At 46.4% G+C, this 20,094-nt stretch overlaps 1 protein-coding gene across 9 annotated transcripts in view; it reads left to right on the top strand.

The window, feature by feature from the left end:
* Positions 1 to 20,094, top strand: part of TNRC6B (trinucleotide repeat containing adaptor 6B) — a 151,371-nt gene that overhangs the window by 95,412 nt on the left and 35,865 nt on the right. For all 9 annotated transcript variants that reach the window (XM_070756087.1, XM_070756085.1, XM_070756084.1 and 6 more), the window contains 3 exons: positions 1,482 to 3,812; positions 6,007 to 6,162; positions 17,995 to 18,173. In XM_070756087.1, coding sequence (XP_070612188.1) covers positions 1,482 to 3,812; positions 6,007 to 6,162; positions 17,995 to 18,173 — 2,666 coding nt within the window. The remainder of the gene's footprint in view (positions 1 to 1,481; positions 3,813 to 6,006; positions 6,163 to 17,994; positions 18,174 to 20,094) is intronic.

Raw genomic sequence — 20,094 nt, 5'->3', positions numbered from 1 at the left:
GCTAGGGAGGCTCGGCCGAAAGCGGCTGGAGCGGCAGAGCCGAGCACGCCTTCCACCCAGGGAGTCCTGCCCTTTCATCCCCGCCGACCACAGGGGCGAGGGGTGGGGATGAAGGGGCAGGACTTCCCGGGCGGAAGGTGTGCTCGGCTCTGCCGCTCCAGCCGCTTTCGGCCGAGCCTTCCTAGCCAAGCGACTGCCTTCCGTCGCAGCGGGGAACATCGGCGCAGGAGGCAGGAGAGGACCGGGCGACCGGAGAAGCAGCGCTGCCGCCGCCACGCCTGGCTCGACTTCCCTGGCTGCTCGGCCGAAAGGGGCTGGAGCGGCAGAGCCGAGCATGCCTTCCGCCCGGGAAGTCCTGCCCCTTCATCCCCACCCCTCGCCCCTGTGGCCGGCTCATCCAGGGGGGCGTGTGTGGACTGGCAAGCGGCAAGCGGGAAGACCAAGGGAAGGTTCCTTCAGCCGCCCAACACCTGATCCGCTCCGCAGCGCGGCAGCAGCGAGGAGCCGAAGATGGGGTTTCCCCTTTACCTTTACCCCATCTTCGCCTCCTCGCTGCTTCCGCGCTGCGGAGCAGATCAGCTGTTGGGCGGCTGAAGGAATCTTCCCTTGGTCTTCCCCGCCGCCCACACGCAAACTCCACCATCTGCGCATGTGCGGCCATGAAAAAAAATGGCGCACATGCGCAGATGGTGGTTTTACTTCCGCATCCAATATAACGCGGAAATCGGTTAGCGCGGGAGGTCTTGGAACGTAACCCCCGCGCTAACCGAGAGATCACTGTATAGCACTGTTTCATACTTTATAAAAAACACTTTGCACTGTTTATTTATAATTAATCTGCATCTTTATTTCTCTCCAGATTTCACATCTACGCCATTCCAATTACTAGTTCATTTTCTTTTTATAATACCACTTGCGATCTTTAATATTTTATTTATTTACATGTCATATTTCTAAACCACACGTCTCTCTCAGGGGGGAAGGGATTCGGTGCTATATACAACATAATATGATCAATAAATAAAATAACCTAATATGCCACGTTAGCCAAAGATATTGTCCTCCACCACACTCATTGTTGATTTAGTTTAGTTGATTTATGGGCTTTCGCATAACACTTTCTAGCAGTATAGAGAAGTGTAGACTAGATTACTAGTTGTAGCAGTGCCTATACTAGATGCATAATATTTTTACAGTACCCAATCATTTTGGCATATTGTGAGCAGTATAATACAAGCACAACCAGTACTAATTTTACTCCAACACTTTCAAACCATTCTATGCAATTTAGGAATTCTCTTAACTGAAGAGTTTAACTTGCAAGTCTATGTACCATAGTCTGCATTCAATCAACTTGGAAGTTTATGCAGTGAAGACTGTCTTTCACCGAATTGTGAAACATTTAACATTTTAGCAAACTTGTATATGTTACCTAAGCTCTTACATGGATTTATGAATAATTTGGTCTGTTGCCTTTTTAGATTCAACAACTGGAGGTGCTGCTGCTTCAAATTATGCAAATTCCACTTGGGGTCCTGGAGTGTCCTCCAACAGCACCAATGTCAACCCTACTCACGTCTGGGACAAGGTGATTGTAGACGGGTCTGACATGGAAGAGTGGCCTTGTATTGCTAGCAAAGATACTGAGTCTTCTTCCGAAAACTCCACAGACAACAACAGTGCCTCAAACTCCGGCTCAGAGAAGAGCACTCTGCTGGGAAGCACCAGTAGCAACAAAGGAAAAGGAAACCAGTGCCAGTCTGGAAGCTCTGGTAATGAATGTAATCTTGGGGCTTGGAAATCCGACCCCAAGGCTAAACCTGTTCAATCTTCCAGTCCTTCAGCAGAGAGTAATGGTAGTCTAGCAAGCTGGAGAAACTTGAGTGGGCAGGATAGAATTGGCCCCAATCCTGGCTTCAGCAACTTTAACCCAAATAGCAACCCATCAGCTTGGCCAGCACTAATTCAGGAGGGCAATTCAAGGAAAGGGACTTCAGAAACTGATAATGGTGGTTCAAATGCACAGATTAATACAGCAGGTCAGACTTCTAGGGAACAGCAGTCAAAGATGGAAAATGCGGGTGTTAATTTTGTCTCTGGCAGAGAACATGCTCAAATCCACAACACTGATGGACCAAAAAATGGAAATGCTATATCCTTGAACTTAAGTTCGCCAAACCCAGTAGAGAATAAGGGAATGTCCTTTGAAATGGGCTTTGGGAACCCCTCCAGGAGCACTGATACCCCTTCACAAAGCACTGGAGAGAGAAAAACTGGTAACGTTGGGTCTTGGGGTACAGCTAGGGGGCCTTCTGGAATGGACAGTGCTTCTAATCAAAGTAATTCTGGAAATCATGGGAACAATGGGAAGGATAGGGAAGACTTATGGAAGGGAGCTTCTGTTCAAAAATCAAATGGGTCACGAAATGAACCTTGGGATAATAATAATAGATCTACGGGTGATGGGTCTTGGACCGTTGGCCCTCAACACTCTGGTGAAAGTAAATGGAATGAAGGGAACAAAATGACATCAGGGATGTCTCAGGGAGAATGGAAACAGCCGTCTGGGTCTGATGAACTGAAGATTGGGGAATGGAATGGTCCAAACCAACCAAATTCTAGCACTGGAGCATGGGACAATCAAAGGGGCCACCCGCTTCCTGAAAACCAAGGTAATTCCCAGGCTCCCTGTTGGGGACGATCTTCTAGTTCCGCAGGAAGTGAAATTGGAGGTCAAAGCACTGGAAGCAACCATAAAGCAGGAAGCAGTGATAGTCACAATTCTGGACGCCGATCATACAGGCCTACACATCCTGATTGTCAAGCAGTTTTGCAAACTTTATTAAGCAGGACTGATTTAGACCCACGAGTGCTTTCAAATACCGGTTGGGGTCAAACACAAATCAAGCAAGATACTGTTTGGGACATAGAAGAGATGCCAAGAGCTGAAGGAAAGTCTGATAAAGGTACTGAGGGGTGGGAGAGTTCTGCCATACAGACAAAGAACTCAGGGGGCTGGGGAGATGCACCCAGCCAAAGCAATCCAATCAAGTCTGGATGGGGTGAGCCTTCATCTCCAAAAGAATGGAAAGAACCCAAAAACACTGGAGGATGGAATGATTACAAGAGCAATTGTTCTAACTGGGGAGGGGGAAGACCAGATGAAAAAGTTACAACTTCTTGGAATGAGAACTCCAACAAAGACCCAGGATGGAATGGGCGGCCACCTAATCAGGGATGGTCTTCTGGAAAAAATGGCTGGGGAGAAGAAGTTGACCAAACAAAAAATGGCAATTGGGAAACTTCAGGAAACAAATCAATATCAGGTTGGAATGAAGCTGGCCAGAATGAAATTGGCACCTGGGGTAATAATGCAAATTCAAACTCCTCTTCAAAAGGGGGGTGGGATAATAATAATAAAAGAACTCCAGCATGGAATGATACTGGTAGACAGCCCGGTTCCTGGAATAATCCACAACAACAACAGCACCATCAGCAGTCAGAGGCACCGAGTTCCTGGGACCCACCACCACCACCACAGCCTCCAGGTAATGGAAGGCTTCCCAATTCTAACTGGAACAGTGGGTCACAGTCAACTGTCTCAAAGGATGAAGAACCCAGTGGCTGGGAAGAACCATCCCCCCAGTCAATTAATCGTAAAATGGATATTGATGATGGCACCTCAGCATGGGGAGATCCCAATAGTTACAACTATAAGAATGTGAACCTGTGGGACAAGAACTCACAAAGTGGACAAGCTTCACGAGAACAGAACCACCCTCCTCCAAGGCCTAGCAAAGTGACAGCCTCAGGTAATTTGTTTAATAATCTTCTTGATGATGCAAACAGTTTTATCTTCTTACTAAATTCAGATCTACAATAATTTTCAAATCTGCTCTGTAGTTTGCCATACATCTAATGTGTCCTTGAAATAACAGACTGTAAACCTTGAATACATTAGTCTTATATGACATATTATGAAATGCTTATTGTTTATACGCAATGTTATTTTTCTGTCTGATACATCAGGAAGGAGAATTCTTTCAAAATTCTTTCAAAATTCTTTCAAAAAAAGAATAGAATGATCCAGACTGCCAGAACCTCATTTACATTGGACAAATAATCAGATTCCTGTGATGTTCCTATCACTAAGACATGTTTAATGTATAGTTAATGTAAATTAAATTCATAAAGTATGTTCAAAAAGTATGAGCTCCTTGTTACAATTTCTGTTGAGAATACAGGAGCAGCAGAAGATAGATTCTCCACTAGATCAAGACTGGTTGGATCCTTGGAACCTATTATCTCCCAGGATTGCACTTTTTTATTGTTAGATGGTTTTTTTAAATACAATATTATATAAATTATTAGATATTTACATTTTTCTGATTACTTCTCATTTAGGAGAAGGGAGCCTGAACATAAAAGGATAGATTTCTAATACTCTATCCAAGGAATTGGTCTTTTTAAGGCTAATTGTTCTATCAGATTAGCACGTACAATTTACCAGTGTAATATAGATGGGGTGCTTATAAATGTTCATAACAGTAATCGTAATTATTTTGGTATAGAGTCTGATATTAATAACTTTATCTGTGGAAATTCTTTGAGCAACATGATTCCAATTAGTTATTTTGCTTTTCCAGACATCAGAAAGAGACACCCATACATTCCACTTAGATGTAACCAAGCTCTTAAGTGCTTCTCCTGTCTTGTATTGTATTGTTATATGAACAGCTTGTTATGGAGGAAAGTATGTTGTATTTTTGCCAATATATAGATAAGTGTTTCCCAACCATGGCAACTTGAAGATAACTGGACTTCAACTCCCAGAATTCCCCAGCCAGCATTTGTTGTCTGAGGAATTCTGGGAGTTGAAGTCCAAATATCTTCAAGTTGCCAAGGTTGGGAAACACTGATCTATACTATCATATTTTTCTGAGCAAATTGTGGATAACATAGATTATATATAATCATGTTATAATATATTCCATATACCATATTTTTCAGAGTATAAGACTCACCTTAATTTTTGGGGAAGAAAATACAGGAAAAAAATCTTCCTACCAGGTATTCATTTGGCTAGTGTCTTTAGTCAGCTTTAGCACATTATTTTATCACCTACTTAGGGCTTAAAAAAAACCTTCTTCCTGGAGGGAGTAGCAATGAAAAAAAAAAGCCTGCAAAAATTTAGGGCTGGAAAAAACCTCCTTCAAAGGGAGTAGCAATGAGAAAAGCCTGCAAGCCAGGAAGATTGTTAGCGCTGGGGGGGGGGGGGAGGTTCAAAAAAGCTACATAGGTACTATAAGACACACTAAAATGTTCAGCCTCTTTTGGGGAGGGGTGCATCTTATACTCAGAAAAATACAGTATATTATATTAACATTTTTCTGGTCTCATTCAGATAATTCTTAAGTGAAGTCCTCCTCCTCTCTCTCTTACACTCAATTTGTGATTATATTGAATTCTATTGACTATACAATCAAATTTTACTTTTAATGTAATACTGTAATGGTGACACTGTTACTTGATTTAGCACTATAATGTAGGGTTTAGACTAGATATTAAAACTGATGTATGATAAAGTGGAATCAGATATGTAGAAAGAAAAAGCTTTACAGATAATCCTCAACTTATGATCACAATTGAGCCCCAAATTTCTGTTTGCTAACAAGGCAATTGTTAAGTGAGTTTGCCCCATTTTATGAGCTTTCCTGCCACAATTGTTAAGTGAATAACTGGAGTCTTAAAGTTAGTAATACAGTTGTCAAGTGAATCTGTTTTCTTGTTGAATTTGCGTGACAGAACGTTCCAAAAGGGGATGTTGCAACAATCATACGTTTGAAAACCAATTATGTCACTTTTTTCAGGGCTGTTTTAACTTTGAACGGTCATTAAACAAATGGTTGCAAGTCAAGGCCTACCTATATTTTGAGATTTTGTTGTGAATATTAGAACGGCACTTTAGTGAATAAATAGCTAGAATTAAAACTCTTGTGCATTTAGTCTGGAACAAAAGCACACCTCCTGCACCAGATAATGGTACCGCTGCTTGGGGTGAACCAAATGAAGCCAGTCCTGGTTGGGGTGAAGTACAGGAAGCAGGGACTTCTACCACGTGGGGAAATGGATCTTCCAGTGCATCAAATGCCATAAAACCTAGTAAGTGTTACCTAGTTTCCTCTTTTAAAAAAGCAATAATGTATACCTTGAATTTTTTAAATTAAAACTAATTGTTGAAAACTTTAAAAAAAATGTTCCTAGAAAATAATATAGTTTTATAAACAGGAATAGAATTGAATTCAGCAGGAACTCACAAGGGAATACTTGGTAAGTCAATCTCTCACTACCACCCCAAACCAAGAATCACACCCCAGGAGAACTTCTTCAAAATAATACTTCAGTTCCCTAACTCTGAGCCAAAAGGATTCAATTACTGAACATCACTGAGAGATCAAATAGGGCTAGGATAAAGGTGATACCCACCTTTATCCATGTATTGGCATCCATCAGGGTATCATTGCCATTGCAGCATGGTAATTCCAGGCATGAACTCTGAATGAAAAGGTTTTAAACAAATCATCTTTCCCTAGGGTCCTCTGCAGTTAAATCCAATTCACCTTCTTTAGTTGTCTAAAGAAGCCAAATTCAAGGAAGGCTCTTCAATGAGGATAAACTAATGCTTCCTTAAAGGTGGCATCTGGTTCAGTCCCCCCTCTGAAGAAATAATCAGTTCCTGAATTCAGGAATTCACTGCTATTAACCGTAGAACCAAAAGATGCATGGATCTAAACTATCACAAGTAACTAGTGCTAGAGAGGGTTTTATCCATTCTATCAGAGTCCACAAGCCAAAATGAGTTCTAGATGTCAATACAAGGTGCTGTCTCATCATTACTCCTGAATATAAGAAACCAATCTTTTGTTCAGTTTGAATGACCATTAGTAAAATTTTATCCAAAAGTGTCATAGAAGCCTGATGTTAATTGTTTTTGCTCATCTTAGCTGATCTTAAATCCCATTCAGCCCGTAGGACTGAGTCTGTTAGTTGTTAGGCTCCGCCTCAGTTACAACTCAGTCCTCAGATTGGGCGGAGGTGTTCTGGAGGTTGGAATCCATAGATTTGAAAGTATGCAAGCTGCAAAAGCTGGCTGATGAAGCCTCTGTCTTGGATCCATACATATTAATATGAAATGCATTGTGGAACTAAATTTCACGCTTAAAAATGCATACACAAACTTAACTAAATGGCAGTTGACGCTCTTGTGAGGTTGACAGGAACACTCCTCTTGGTGTTTATATCGGCAACTAGGAATTTAATTTTAGAGCAGATTTTAGAGTTACAGTATTTAGTCTCTAATGTGAACATGCAGATGAACAAACAGTGGAAAGAGGGAGGAGGCGGGAGAATGAGCACTCTGATTATCAAGGACATTGAACTGTCAGCTACAGTGGGAGTCAGTGTTGCTAAATGTATGTGCTAATATTTGCTAATAGTATTCTTAGGTATGTAGTATCCAGAGTAAACACATATGTTTAAAGGACTTTTTTCATTCAAGAATATAATTCCACAGAAGTTACTGCTGTTTCTATAAAAGAAATGAGGAATATAAAATCATGAACAAATATATAGGAAACAAATTAAGTTATCTCACTTTTTCCAGCAGGGATGGGGTAAATACTTTTTTGGATAAATAGGGATTTATGTGAGTTGAGATTCTTGGATTATTAGTTTTACTAGATCCAAAGAAGCGCTTGGGGACATTTTTTGAGTCTTTTCCTGAATAAATTGAAAGAATAAACTTGTAAAGACCAGGTCTTGGGGCAAGAGTGTGTTTGGGGTGTGTGTGATTTGTTGTTGAATTTTGGCAGTATAATCCTAGAAGGAAACCTCAAAAGAATGCATTAAAAGGTGGCTTCTTGGGGGATTCAAAATGTGCTATTTTGCATTCTTGCTTATTTCCGTGGTATTCTTTCTACCAAGACATAGACTGGAACTGATTTTAATCTCAAAAACAACTCATTGCCATGGTGTTTATGTAACTAAACAACACTGTGGCAAATGTTTTAAAAATTGTTTCCTTTTTAATTTGCTATTTTTATGCACGTTAATAATCACTGTATTTTTTGGACTATAAAATGCTCCAGACTATAACACGCACCTAGCTTTTGGGAAGGAAAACAAGGGGGGGAAATCTGCCCCTACCTCCCAGCAATTTGCCTCTTTGCAGCAAATAGCCTGGTCAGCTTCAGCACAGCCTGATTTAGCACAATCAGCCTGCTGCCTGGAATGGGCTAAAAACAAGATGCGTGGCAGCCAAAAATGAGGCACACAGAGGTGGCGATAGGTGGTGGCAGCAATGGGTAGCAGCAATGCCCACAGCCTGGGTCGGAGATATTCCAGGAGTCTGAGCCAACCACTAATCAGCTGCTTGTGCTAAATCAGGCTATGCTGAAGCTGATTGGGTTGTTTGCTATTTTCTGCAAGGAGGCAAATTGTGGGATGGAGGTCGGTGGGTTTTAAAATATTAATTTGTATAGTTTTACTATTTTAATTATTAGAAAAATAATTACAACAAATATACATTTTGTAGCACATAATCTACCTTGAATTGCCTTCTAGGGGAGATGGGCAGCATAATCATTTAATGATTTTAAAAATAATATTTTTGCTTAAAATAGCAGTTTTGAATGAGTAACCCTCTTATTAGATTTAATGGTTGATTAGAATTGTTTAATTTCAGCAAAAAGGATTGGCTGTATTTATACTTAATGCTAAGCCAAACTGTATATGGCAGTGTTTCCCAACTTTGGCAACTTGAAGATATTTGGACTTCAACTCCCAGAATTCCCCAGCCAGCGAATGTTGGCTGGGGACTTCTGGGAGTTGAAGTCCAGATATCTTCAAGTTGCCAAGGTTGGGAGACACTGGTATATGGCACATTACAGTTTGGGTGATGTGCAACCCCACCCATTTTAATCCAGATTTTTAGTGTCCTTTTAGTATGCCAGTATGAGAAGAAGCTGATTACAAGTAGTAGCCGAGTATATTATTTAGATTCGAGAAGAGTTTGAATAGTGTTTCGATTTAATTATACACTACTTCTGCTTTTTGCATAATTGATTTTGTAGAATTAATTATCAGTTAATCATTCTATCTAATCACTGTAATAAGCAACACAATGTAAATTGGATTATGATTAACTTTAGAATTGCTATTCAACTTATTCTCACATTTGGAAGTAGTGGAATAATTCACCAGAAAATACAGTGATACCTCGTCTTACAAATGCCTTGTCATACAAACTTTTCGAGATACAAACCCGGGGTTTAAGATTTTTTTGCCTCATCTTACAAACTATTCTCCAATGCACTTGCAAGGAGAGTCCAAGATGGGTTATACTTCAGTCTGATTGGTAGGGACTGAGTTTTAATTTAAATAATTACTAGGCAGGCACCGCCTCCCCCCTTAGCCCTCCAGTCTAAAAAACTCAGTCGCAGTAAAGGGACGCCTGAGTTACCTCTCGAGTAAAATTATTGTATTTTTGCTGTTTATTTTGTATTGCACTAACCTTTGCATTTTATTTCCTTTTCCTTTAGGTGCAGACGGGGAATTATTGCCTCGGGCGGGCCTGGGTTCCAAACCTCCCGTGGGTTTCACCCAGTTGCCTGCAGCTCCTCCCTACCCAAACCACCCAGCACAGAGAGATTCCAACGAGCTGCCTTTATGGGTGCGGGAGTGAGCGCCCGGGTGACCTACCTCCGAGGTGGCACCCGGAGGACGAGGAAGTGGCTGACGCCTCGGGGGGTCCGTCCCCCCCTTGGCGAATAAGCCACCGGCCGAGCGTTGGCGCTTCTCTCCAGCGGCCGCGGGGGGGGAGGAAGCTACCCCCCCCCCTTCCCCCGACGACGGCAGGCGAGAGCCGATCCAGCCATCTATTCAGGGAAGCGGCGGATCGGCTCGAAAGGAGGATTCCAAGGCGATCGCAAGAGGCGGGAGGGGCCGGCTTCCCGCCCGCCGGTGAGGCTGCGATCAGTTGCCAGGGCAACGGCCCGCGGCCATCTTGGCTGCACTGACGCAGCAAAGGGCGGCAGCCATCTTGGGAAGGTCTGAAACCTCCCGGCTGCAGTTTCCCGCCCACAGGCTGCTGCGTTGCCATAGAAACCGGCCGGCGGCCATGTTGGTGAGGTCGCCGGCTCGGAACAGAACTCAGCCACACCCCTTACCGAGGCTGGCAGAGAGAGCACGCAGGCGCAGAGAGGAGCACTCCTGGCCTTTCGCTTTCATTTCTGAGAGACTGTCCTTGCTTACACGGGGCCCCGTGGACAACGCAAGAGTTTCAAACTAATATTATAAAATCGTGAGTGTTACCTGGGGGCATGGCTGACCAAGCAGCACAGGTTGGGGAGGAGACCACCCCTACTAGGCCCAGTACCCCCAAGGAGAAAGCCTCAAAGTCAAAATCCAAATCTGCACAGAGCTCTTCACTAAGGGATGCAGAGAAGCGCATCAGAGCTCTTGAAAAACAACTAGAGGCCTCACAGAGAGCAGCAGGGCCGGCTGTGCATACAAATCAGCAGGCACCTGCCAATACCTCCATTTCACCCCCTATGTTTCACCAAGGGGCAGCAACCTCAGTCTCAGAGGGGGATTGGTCCCCAGAGAGAGGGAGCCAGGCCTGGATACCACCCAGGCCCGAGCCATTTGGCCTGGGGAGACAAGCTGCGGGGTGGCCTTCTAATTACCCCCCCTCTCAGACCTCGCAACACGCTCAGACAGCCACCTTTACCCCTACGGCGGCAGGCCTTCGCAATACCCATGATGCCTGGCAGAGCATGCCCCAGGCCCTGCAGGAGATGATCGCTACCACGTATAACCAGGGTCTTATCACCGGGGCACAACAACACCAGCAGGCCCCAGTGGGACTCCCTCCAATGAGGTCTAGAGACCCCTGGACGGCCCCTGCCACGCAATCCTTAATGGAATCCATGGAGGAGGAGGATGCCTACCGTGATGACTTCAGCGCAGCTGAGGATGACCTGTCCGGGGACGACCAGCCGCCGGAACAACCCACCTATACGGGCCTGTTCAAGTCTTCCCTCTTCAAGGTGCTCCTGAATAAGGCAAAGCTGACTATTGATCAGGCTGGTGAGAGCGGCCAAGCGGTGCCTCCGGAGGCATCCCAGCCAACAGGAGGCCTGTTTATCTTCCCTAAACAGGAGACCGTAAACATCCCGTCTTCCCACCTGTTCCTGGAGACCATTCAGCGACCGTGGGAAAATCCAGCAGCGGCTCAGGGCCCCTCCAACCTTGACCGTAAATTCTACACCTTTGACCAACAGATGGAGGAGCTGTTGGAATTCCCAGCCGTGGACAAGCCCGTAACGGGCCTTGTGTCTAACGCCCTAGTACCTTCTGAGTCGCAAGAAGGCCTGAAGGCTGAGGACAAGCGGGCAGAGAACGTGGCTCGCAGAACCCACCAGATGGCAGCCTGGGCCGTACGAGCCGCTTCGGCAGCCTCGTTTTTTAATAGGGCCATGCTCCTCTGGATTAAGGAGATCCAGGCTAGGGCCGACCCAGAGGACGGAAGACTCCGTCAGGACCTCAACAAACTGCTGGCGGCCACCGAATTTTCGGCGGATGCCACGGTCAACGCCGCCAAGTTCGCTTCACGAGCAATGGCCTCTTCTGTGGCCTCGCGCAGACTCATTTGGCTCCGCAGCTGGCAGGCGGATGTCAAGTCCAAGTGGAGTCTTGCCTCCGCCTCGTTCAAGGGGAAGAAGTTGTTCGGGGAGGTCCTTGACGATGTCCTGATCGAGGACAAGGATAAAAAGAAGGTGATGCCCAGGGCCAACAGACGGCAGGATAGGCGGTCCACCCCCTATCAACGACGTCAGCCCTTTCGAGCAGAGCCCTCCTCGTCCAACTCCCAGACAACGAGGCCGTACTTCCAGGGCTCCTTCAACCAGGGAGCCTTTAGGTCAGACAGGTCCTATCAGACGGACCGAGGCAGATCGTACCAAGGTCGCCGCCCCTTCAGAGGAGGTAACAGGGGCTTTAGGAAGAACAAGTGACTTTCAGAGAGACACCCCACTAGGCGGCAGACTGCGGTTCTTCCCCGACATCTGGAGAACCACAGCCGCAGACGCATGGGCGGTATCCACGGTTTCCCAGGGCCTGAGGATCGAATTCATCCGGCCTCCCCCCCATCGCTTCCTACCTTGCCGTACCCCGTCAGACTTTCAGAAGAGAAAACTCCTATGCCAAGAAGTATCTCACCTCCTAGAGATAGGGGCCATAGAGGAGGTACCCTTGGCCCAGCAAGGCAGGGGATTCTATTCGGCAATATTTCTCGTACCAAAATCCTCAGGAGGAGTGCGAATGATCCTCAATCTCCGACAGTTGAACCTCTACGTGAAATACCGGAGATTCAGAATGCACTCACTAAAAACTATTCTGGCCTCCATAAGACACAGGGATTTTATGACGTCAATAGACTTGAAAGAAGCCTACCTGCACGTTCCCATCTTCCCACATCACAGGCAATTCCTGCGATTTTACCTAGACGACAGGCACTTCCAATACAGGGCGATGCCTTTTGGACTATCCTCCGCCCCCAGGACATTTACGAAATTACTGGACGTCCTCACGGCCAGTCTCAGACGACAGTCGGTACGCGTGATGGCGTATCTAGACGATATTGTCATTCTGTCGAGAACCAGAGAACAGGCATGCAGAGACGCTCAACTGACAATACAGACACTGCAAGACCATGGCTTTACAGTCAACTGGTCAAAGAGCCAACTAACACCCACACATCGGCTTGCCCACCTGGGCACCACTATAGACTCCAACCTGGGTGCGGTTTTCCTGTCCCAGGAAAGACAAAGAACAATCAGGACTCTGATAAGAGAGCTGGGACCTCAGCAATATCCCACTCTTGCCCTTTTATCGAAAATCCTAGGAACCTTAGTTTCCTGCATAGATATAGTGCCATGGGCGAGACACCATTTACGCCCACTCCAATGGTTCCTGCTCCCCTATCAAAGGCAAAAGACCAGTCACTATCTCAGGAGAGTCCCCCTCAGTACCAGAGTACGCACCTCCCTGCAATGGTGGAGGTCCCCTTCTCTGACCAAAGGATCCTTATTTCTGGACAAGGAGCTTATTACAATAACAACCGATGCCAGCTTGACAGGGTGGGGAGCACATCTCTCTTCACACATGGTTCAGGGACTCTGGGAGCCTCAAGACCTACAAGAGATCAATATAAATTTCCTAGAGTTGAAGGCTGTTTCATTGGCCCTCCACAGCCTTGCCCATCTAGTACGGGGTCAACATGTACGCATCCTGACCGACAACGTTTCCACACGGTCCCACATCAACCGACAAGGGGGAACACGGTCACGGAGATTAATGAAGGAATCAACATCACTCCTCAGATGGGCAGAAGGGAATCTAGCCTCGCTTTCAGCGGAACACATTTCCGGAGTAGAGAATGTGTGGGCGGACTGGCTCAGCCGCCAGACGCTCGACCCGGGCGAGTGGCGACTGGATCCCAGGATTTTCCAGGAGGTGGTAAGGAGATTTGGGGAACCAGTGATAGACTTGTTTGCAACAAACCTAAACACCCAACTTCCTCGCTTCTTCGCTCGATTTCCCAACCCGGGCGCGGAAGGGGTGGATGCCCTGACACTTCGATGGCCTCAAGGTCTTCTTTATGCGTTCCCTCCTCTGTCCATCCTCCCCAAAGTGATTCGGAAAATTCTGGAGGAGAGAGCAGAAGTGATACTGATAGCCCCGTTTTGGCCCCGGCGCATCTGGTTCGCAGACCTAGTGCAACTGTCGAGGTCACCCAATTGGAGGATACCGGACCAACGGATCTCCCTGACACAGGGGTCCTTCTCTCATCCGGAGCCACAGTGGTGGCATCTAACCGTGTGGCGCTTGAGCGGGAATATCTAAAACGCCAGGCCCTACCGGACACAGTCATTGACACCATACAAGCCGCCCGTAGACCATCTACAAGGAGAATCTACCAGGCAACTTGGGCTACCTTCCATAAGTTCTGTGAGCAAAAGGAGGTAGATCCTCAGACGGCGTCGCCGCAGGTAATCTTGTCATTCCTGCAAGCTGGCCTGGAAAAGGGCCTTGCCCCTAACACCTTACGCCGCCATGTTGCCGCTCTGGCCACCATCCTTTCCACAGACAGTTACCGTTCCCTTACCAGACATCCATGGATCAGGGATTTTCTGAAGGGAGCGACCAATCTCAAACCACCAGTGATTCATCGTTTTCCTTCCTGGGACCTCCCCTTGGTGTTGCACGCACTGACAGGTCCCCCCTTTGAACCTATCCGTCAGATATCGTTAAGGTTGTTGACCCTAAAGACCGCGTTCCTGGTTGCAATCACTTCAGCCAGGAGGGTTTCGGAGATTGCTGCCTTGTCAACAAGACCAGACCTTTGCCGCTTTGATCCCAACAGGGTAGTCCTTAGATTAGATCCGGCATTTATACCCAAGATAAACACGTCCTTTCACAGGACTCAGGATATCATCCTTCCGGATTTCTGTGCTCGTGGGACTCATCCATCTATATTACGATGGCATAAGCTGGACGTAAGACGAGCCTTAAAGATTTACGTTCGAAGGACTAAGGATGTTAGAACGACAGAAGCCCTGTTCGTGTCCTTTGCCACCAGAACTATGGGCACTAAGGTATCTTCTCAGACTATCAGCCGATGGTTGAGGGAATGTATTGCTGAGGCATACAGGACTAAGGGATCCCCAATTCCTTCGGGGATAACGGGACATTCTACTCGAAGTGCGGCAGCTTCATCGGCCTGGAGGACCCAGGCCTCGTTGGAGGACGTATGTAGAGCAGCCACGTGGGCAGCTCCATCAACGTTTATCAAACATTATAGAATTGACTCTTTTGCTTCGGAGGAAGCAGCATTTGGGAGGAGGGTACTGCAAGGGGTATGTTCTTATGTGGAACCCCTGGTCTAGTCTTGCCCCTCCCTGTGATCGTAACTTGGGTATATCCCATCTTGGACTCTCCTTGCAAGTGCATTGGAGAAAGACCGTTGAACTTACCTGAACGGTCTTCTCGATGCACTGCAAGGAGAGTCCAAACCCTCCCGACTCTGAGACCAGGGTTTCTGTGGGGTTTGAGCTATATGGTTACAGTTTCATGTTGACAGTTCAATTGTGTAATAAATGTTTTTTGCTTTACTGCTCCTTCGCCTTACTTTAGACTGGAGGGCTAAGGGGGGAGGCGGTGCCTGCCTAGTAATTATTTAAATTAAAACTCAGTCCCTACCAATCAGACTGAAGTATAACCCATCTTGGACTCTCCTTGCAGTGCATCGAGAAGACCGTTCAGGTAAGTTCAACGGTCTTTTTCACCTTACAAACCCGCCGCTGGGATGCCCCGCCTCCAGACTTCTGTTGCCAGTGAAGCACCCGTTTTTGCGCTGCTGGGATTCCCCTGAGGCTCCCCTCCATGGGAAACCCCATCTCCAGACTTCTGTGTTTTTGTGAGGCTGCAGGAGAATCCCAGCAGGGGAATCCCAGCAGTGCAAAAATGCAGAAGTCTGGAGGTGGGGTTTCGAGGACTTCTGTGTTTTTGCGATTCTGCGATTTCACTGATGTTCCCTTTGCTGGGAAACCCCACCTCTGGACTTCCATTGCCAGTGAAGCACTTGTTTTTTCGATGCTGGGATTCCTGCAGCATCGCAAAAACACAGAAGTCCGGATGTGGGGTTTCCCATGGAGGGGAGCCTCAGGGGAATCCCAGCAGCGCAAAAACGGGTGCTTCGTCTGGCAAAAGGGGTGAATTTTGGGCTTGCACGCATTAATCACTTTTCTATGGGAAACATTGTTTCGTCTTACAAACTTTTCATCTTAAGAACCTCGTCCCAGAACCAATTAAGTTTGTAAGACAAGGTATCACTGTAGTTTGGGGTTATTATAAACGAATGGATATTGTTTTAAAATGGAATAATATGTAATTATATTATATTTTATAGCAATAGCACTTAGCGCTTAGACTTATATACCGCTTTACAATGCTTTAAAAGAGTATCTTTAAGAGTATTGTCATATTTCCCCCATTTTACTCAAACTGGCAATTTCTGGCAATTGGCAGTCAGCAGAATTAACCTGCAATACTGCATTCTTCTCACTGTGCCACGACAGTGGCTGGCTATGGTTACAAAATGGAAGTTATGACATTTTATTCATAACCCTATTTTTTAAAAAAATATTGAAACATGCAAACAAGCATATATAGAAAGAAGGAAGAATTGCAAAGCCACACATTCATACTATCTTAATATTCCTTCCACATATATTTGAATGTGAAAGAATAACCATTAGTCAGGAATTATATAACGTGTATCATAAACTATAATTATTATAACTTAAAAGAACTTTCTGGCTTCAACCTGAACTGAACAAAATGCCTTTGCTATGCTAGTTTGCCAGGCATCTAGAATTCTCTTTTCCCCCCCCAATGTTGCTATGGATATTCTAGCATAGTGATAAAATGCTGCTAAAGTTCTTGACAAAATATATTAATTAATTTCTAGAAATATATTCAGAATGTAATATCTGAACACAGATATTATTATTTAAGAGTTACCAATCTCTGAAAAAAATTAGGATCAAAAGAAGCCCTAATGACTAAATATCATTTTAGCAGCATAAACAACTTTATTTGTTCATGCATGCTAACTTAACACGCCCATGTCCCATTTATGAAACAATTTAATAAAAATTTCCTTATTGGGCCAAGAATAGCACTGGTTACCACTTTTCTGTTTTATTTCTATCTTGGTCATTGATCTGTTAGAACCCATTTTGTAGGACATTTTAATTAAATATATAAATATATGTTCCTAATTATTGTTCCTAATAATGTACAATGAGCAAATTAGGGCTTTGTATATATCTGATATATACTAGTGATTCGAAAATTATTATATACAGTGATACCTCGTCTTACAAACGCCTCATCATACAAACTTTTCGAGATACAAACCCGGGGTTTAAGATTTTTTTGCCTCTTCTTACAAACTATTTTCACCTTACAAACCCACCACCGCCCCTGGGATGCTCCGCCTCCGGACTTCCGTTGCCAGCGAAGCACCCATTGTTGCGCTGCTGGGATTCCCCTGAGGATCCCCTCCATGGAAACCCCACCTCTGGACTTCCGTGTTTTTGTGATACTGCAGGGGAATCCCAGTAGTGCAAAAATGGGCGCTTCGCTGGCAACGGAAGTCCGGAGGTGAGGTTTCCCAGCGAGGGGAGCCTCAGTGAAATCACAGCGTTGCAAAAACACAGAGGCCCGGAGGTGGGGTTTCAAGGACTTCAGTGTTTTTGCGATGCTGCAATTTCACTGATGCTCCCTTCACTGGGAAACCCCACCTCCGGACTTCCGTTGCCAGCGAAGCGCTCATTTTTGCAATGCTGGGATTCCCATGCTGGGATTCCCCTGCAGCGTCACAAAAACACAGAAGTCCGGAGGTGGGGTTTCCCATGGAGGGGAGGCTCAGGGGAATCCCAGCAGTGCAAAAACGGGCGCTTCGGCTGGCAAAAGGGGTGAATTTTGGGCTTGCACGCATTAATCGCTTTTCCATTGATTCCTGTGGGAAACATTATTTCGTCTTACAAACTTTTCACCTTAAGAACCTCGTCCCGGAACCAATTAAGTTTTCAAGACAAGGTATCACTGTACTAGTAATTTAAAACTAGTCAAGAGATCTGTTTGGTTGAACCTTTATTTCTTGGTTAAAGAGGAGGGATCTACAACTGCAAATGTTAATCTCTAGGGAAAACTTTAAAAAGTTAACCTGTCAGTTACCAGATCCAAGTTAACAGATTTACTGAAGGGTAAAATTGATTTGACCCTGGATTGTAAAATAAAATAATAGACTGGGGAAATTTGGAGTGGCTGTTGAGTCTTTTTTCTGACATTTATTTTCCGTTAAAGATTCCAAATCACCTCAAGATGGCTGGGGCGATAATGATGGGCCAGTATCAGGAACACGGCATTCCAGCTGGGAAGAGGAAGAGGAGGGAGGAGTCTGGAATACAGCAGGCTCTCAGGGAAGTAATTCCTCCCATAATTCAACCAGCTGGGGACAAGGAGGAAAGAAACCACATATCAAGGTAAGAAAAATCTTTTGTGATACAGTCTTCCATAGAGAAGTGAAGATCATTCTCTAAAACTGCTAGTTCAGCAGAATGTTAACTATGTAAATTTGGGTTAAAAGGAAGTGGTTGTTGTTGATTTTTAAACTGCTCAATAATGTATTGAAGGTGCATAATTAATGATTTTGTGGTGAATGGATGAGTAGGATTGAGAAGAAAGAGAACCATTGATTGGACCATTAAGAGGCTAAATAAAAATAGTAAATGATAGGTATCTCCTTAAACAGATATTGATTTCAAATGCATGGTTTAAGCATGTTTGCATTACATATACATGTGGCAAAGTTCTGAGAAGAATTCAAAAAACATGATTGTTTTATTACTTATTTTCTGTGATTTGTATGCAAAAAACAGGGTTTGGGAGGCCTGCAAAATGCTCTTAGGGGCTGGGTGAAGGCAAAAGCACCTCTTGTTTTTCAGAAAAGCAGGGACGCTTTTGCCTTCATCCAGCTCCTACCGTGTTTCCCCGATAGTAAGACCCCCCCGATTGTAAGACATATGGGGGGTTTCAGGGGGGTCGGCTTATATAAGCCATACCCCGAAAGTAAGACATATGTCTTACTTTCGGGGAAACACGGTACTAAAAGCGAGGGAGCAGTTCGCAGCGCCCTGGCGGCGGTTCCCTCCGCTTTGACGGCGCTGGTCCGCTCGCTCGTTCCCGCAACCGACCCGCTTCCCCGACACGCGTCTGGAGGGGAGGAGCCGCTCTGCGCAGTTGGGCAGCCCCACCTGCCTGCCGGAAAGGAGGCGGGCGAAGGAGGGCGCAGCTCCGGCCGCCCGCTCGGCTCGCTTCTACAACTTCGGACCAGCGCCGTCCTTCGCCTCGCATTTCCGGGTTGGCGAGCCTGGATTGTTTTTCCTGCGAGCGCTGGTCCCCGCTAAGCCTTCTGCGCCTGACTCTGCGAGGCGAGAGGGAAGAAGGAGAAGCGCTTCTCCTTCTTCCCTCTCGCCTCGCCGAGTGAGGCTTCGGACCAGCGCCGTCCTTCGCCTCGCATTTCCGGGTTGGCGAGCCTGGATTGTTTTTCCGGCGAGCGCTGGTCCCCGCTAAGCCTTCTGCGCCTGACTCTGCGAGGCGAGAGGGAAGAAGGAGAAGCGCTTCTCCTTCTTCCCTCTCGCCTCGCCGAGTGAGGCTTCGGACCAGCGCCGTCCTTCGCCTCGCATTTCCGGGTTGGCGAGCCTGGATTGTTTTTCCTGCGAGCGCTGGTCCCCGCGGGGACCAGCGCTCGCAGGAAAAACAATCCAGGCTCGCCAACCCGGAAATGCGAGGCGAAGGACGGCGCTGGTCCGAAGCCTCACTCGGCGAGGCGAGAGGGAAGAAGGAGAAGCGCTTCTCCTTCTTCCCTCTCGCCTCGCAGAGTCAGGCGCAGAAGGCTTAGCGGGGACCAGCGCTCGCAGGAAAAACAATCCAGGCTCGCCAACCCGGAAATGCGAGGCGAAGGACGGCGCTGGTCCGAAGTTGTAGAAGCGAGCCGAGCGGGCGGCCGGAGCTGCGCCCTCCTTCGCCCGCCTCCTTTCCGGCAGGCAGGTGGGGCTGCCCAACTGCGCAGAGCGGCTCCTCCCCTCCAGACGCGTGTCGGGGAAGCGGGTCGGTTGCGGGAATGAGCGAGCGGACCAGCGCCGTCAAAGCGGAGAGAACCGAGCAGATCAGCTGCTGGGCGGCCTCCCTGGGTCTTCCCGACTTCACCCTGTCAATTTGGTTAGTGGAGGCGGGAAACGGCAGGGGGGGGTATGTAAGACATACCCCGAAAGTAAGACCTAGTGGGGCTTTTGCGGGTAAAAAGATAGTAAGACACTGTCTTACTATCGGGGAAACACGGTAGAAGCATTCTGCAGGCCTCCCAAGCCCTCTGTGCACCCCAGTTTTGAAAAAAAAGCTAAT

The sequence above is a fragment of the Erythrolamprus reginae genome, chromosome 6 (assembly GCF_031021105.1).
Source record: "Erythrolamprus reginae isolate rEryReg1 chromosome 6, rEryReg1.hap1, whole genome shotgun sequence".
NCBI classification, from domain to species: Eukaryota; Metazoa; Chordata; class Lepidosauria; order Squamata; family Dipsadidae; genus Erythrolamprus; species Erythrolamprus reginae.
The sequence above is the reverse complement of the archived record's forward strand: the minus strand, read 5'-3'. Positions and strand labels throughout refer to the sequence as shown.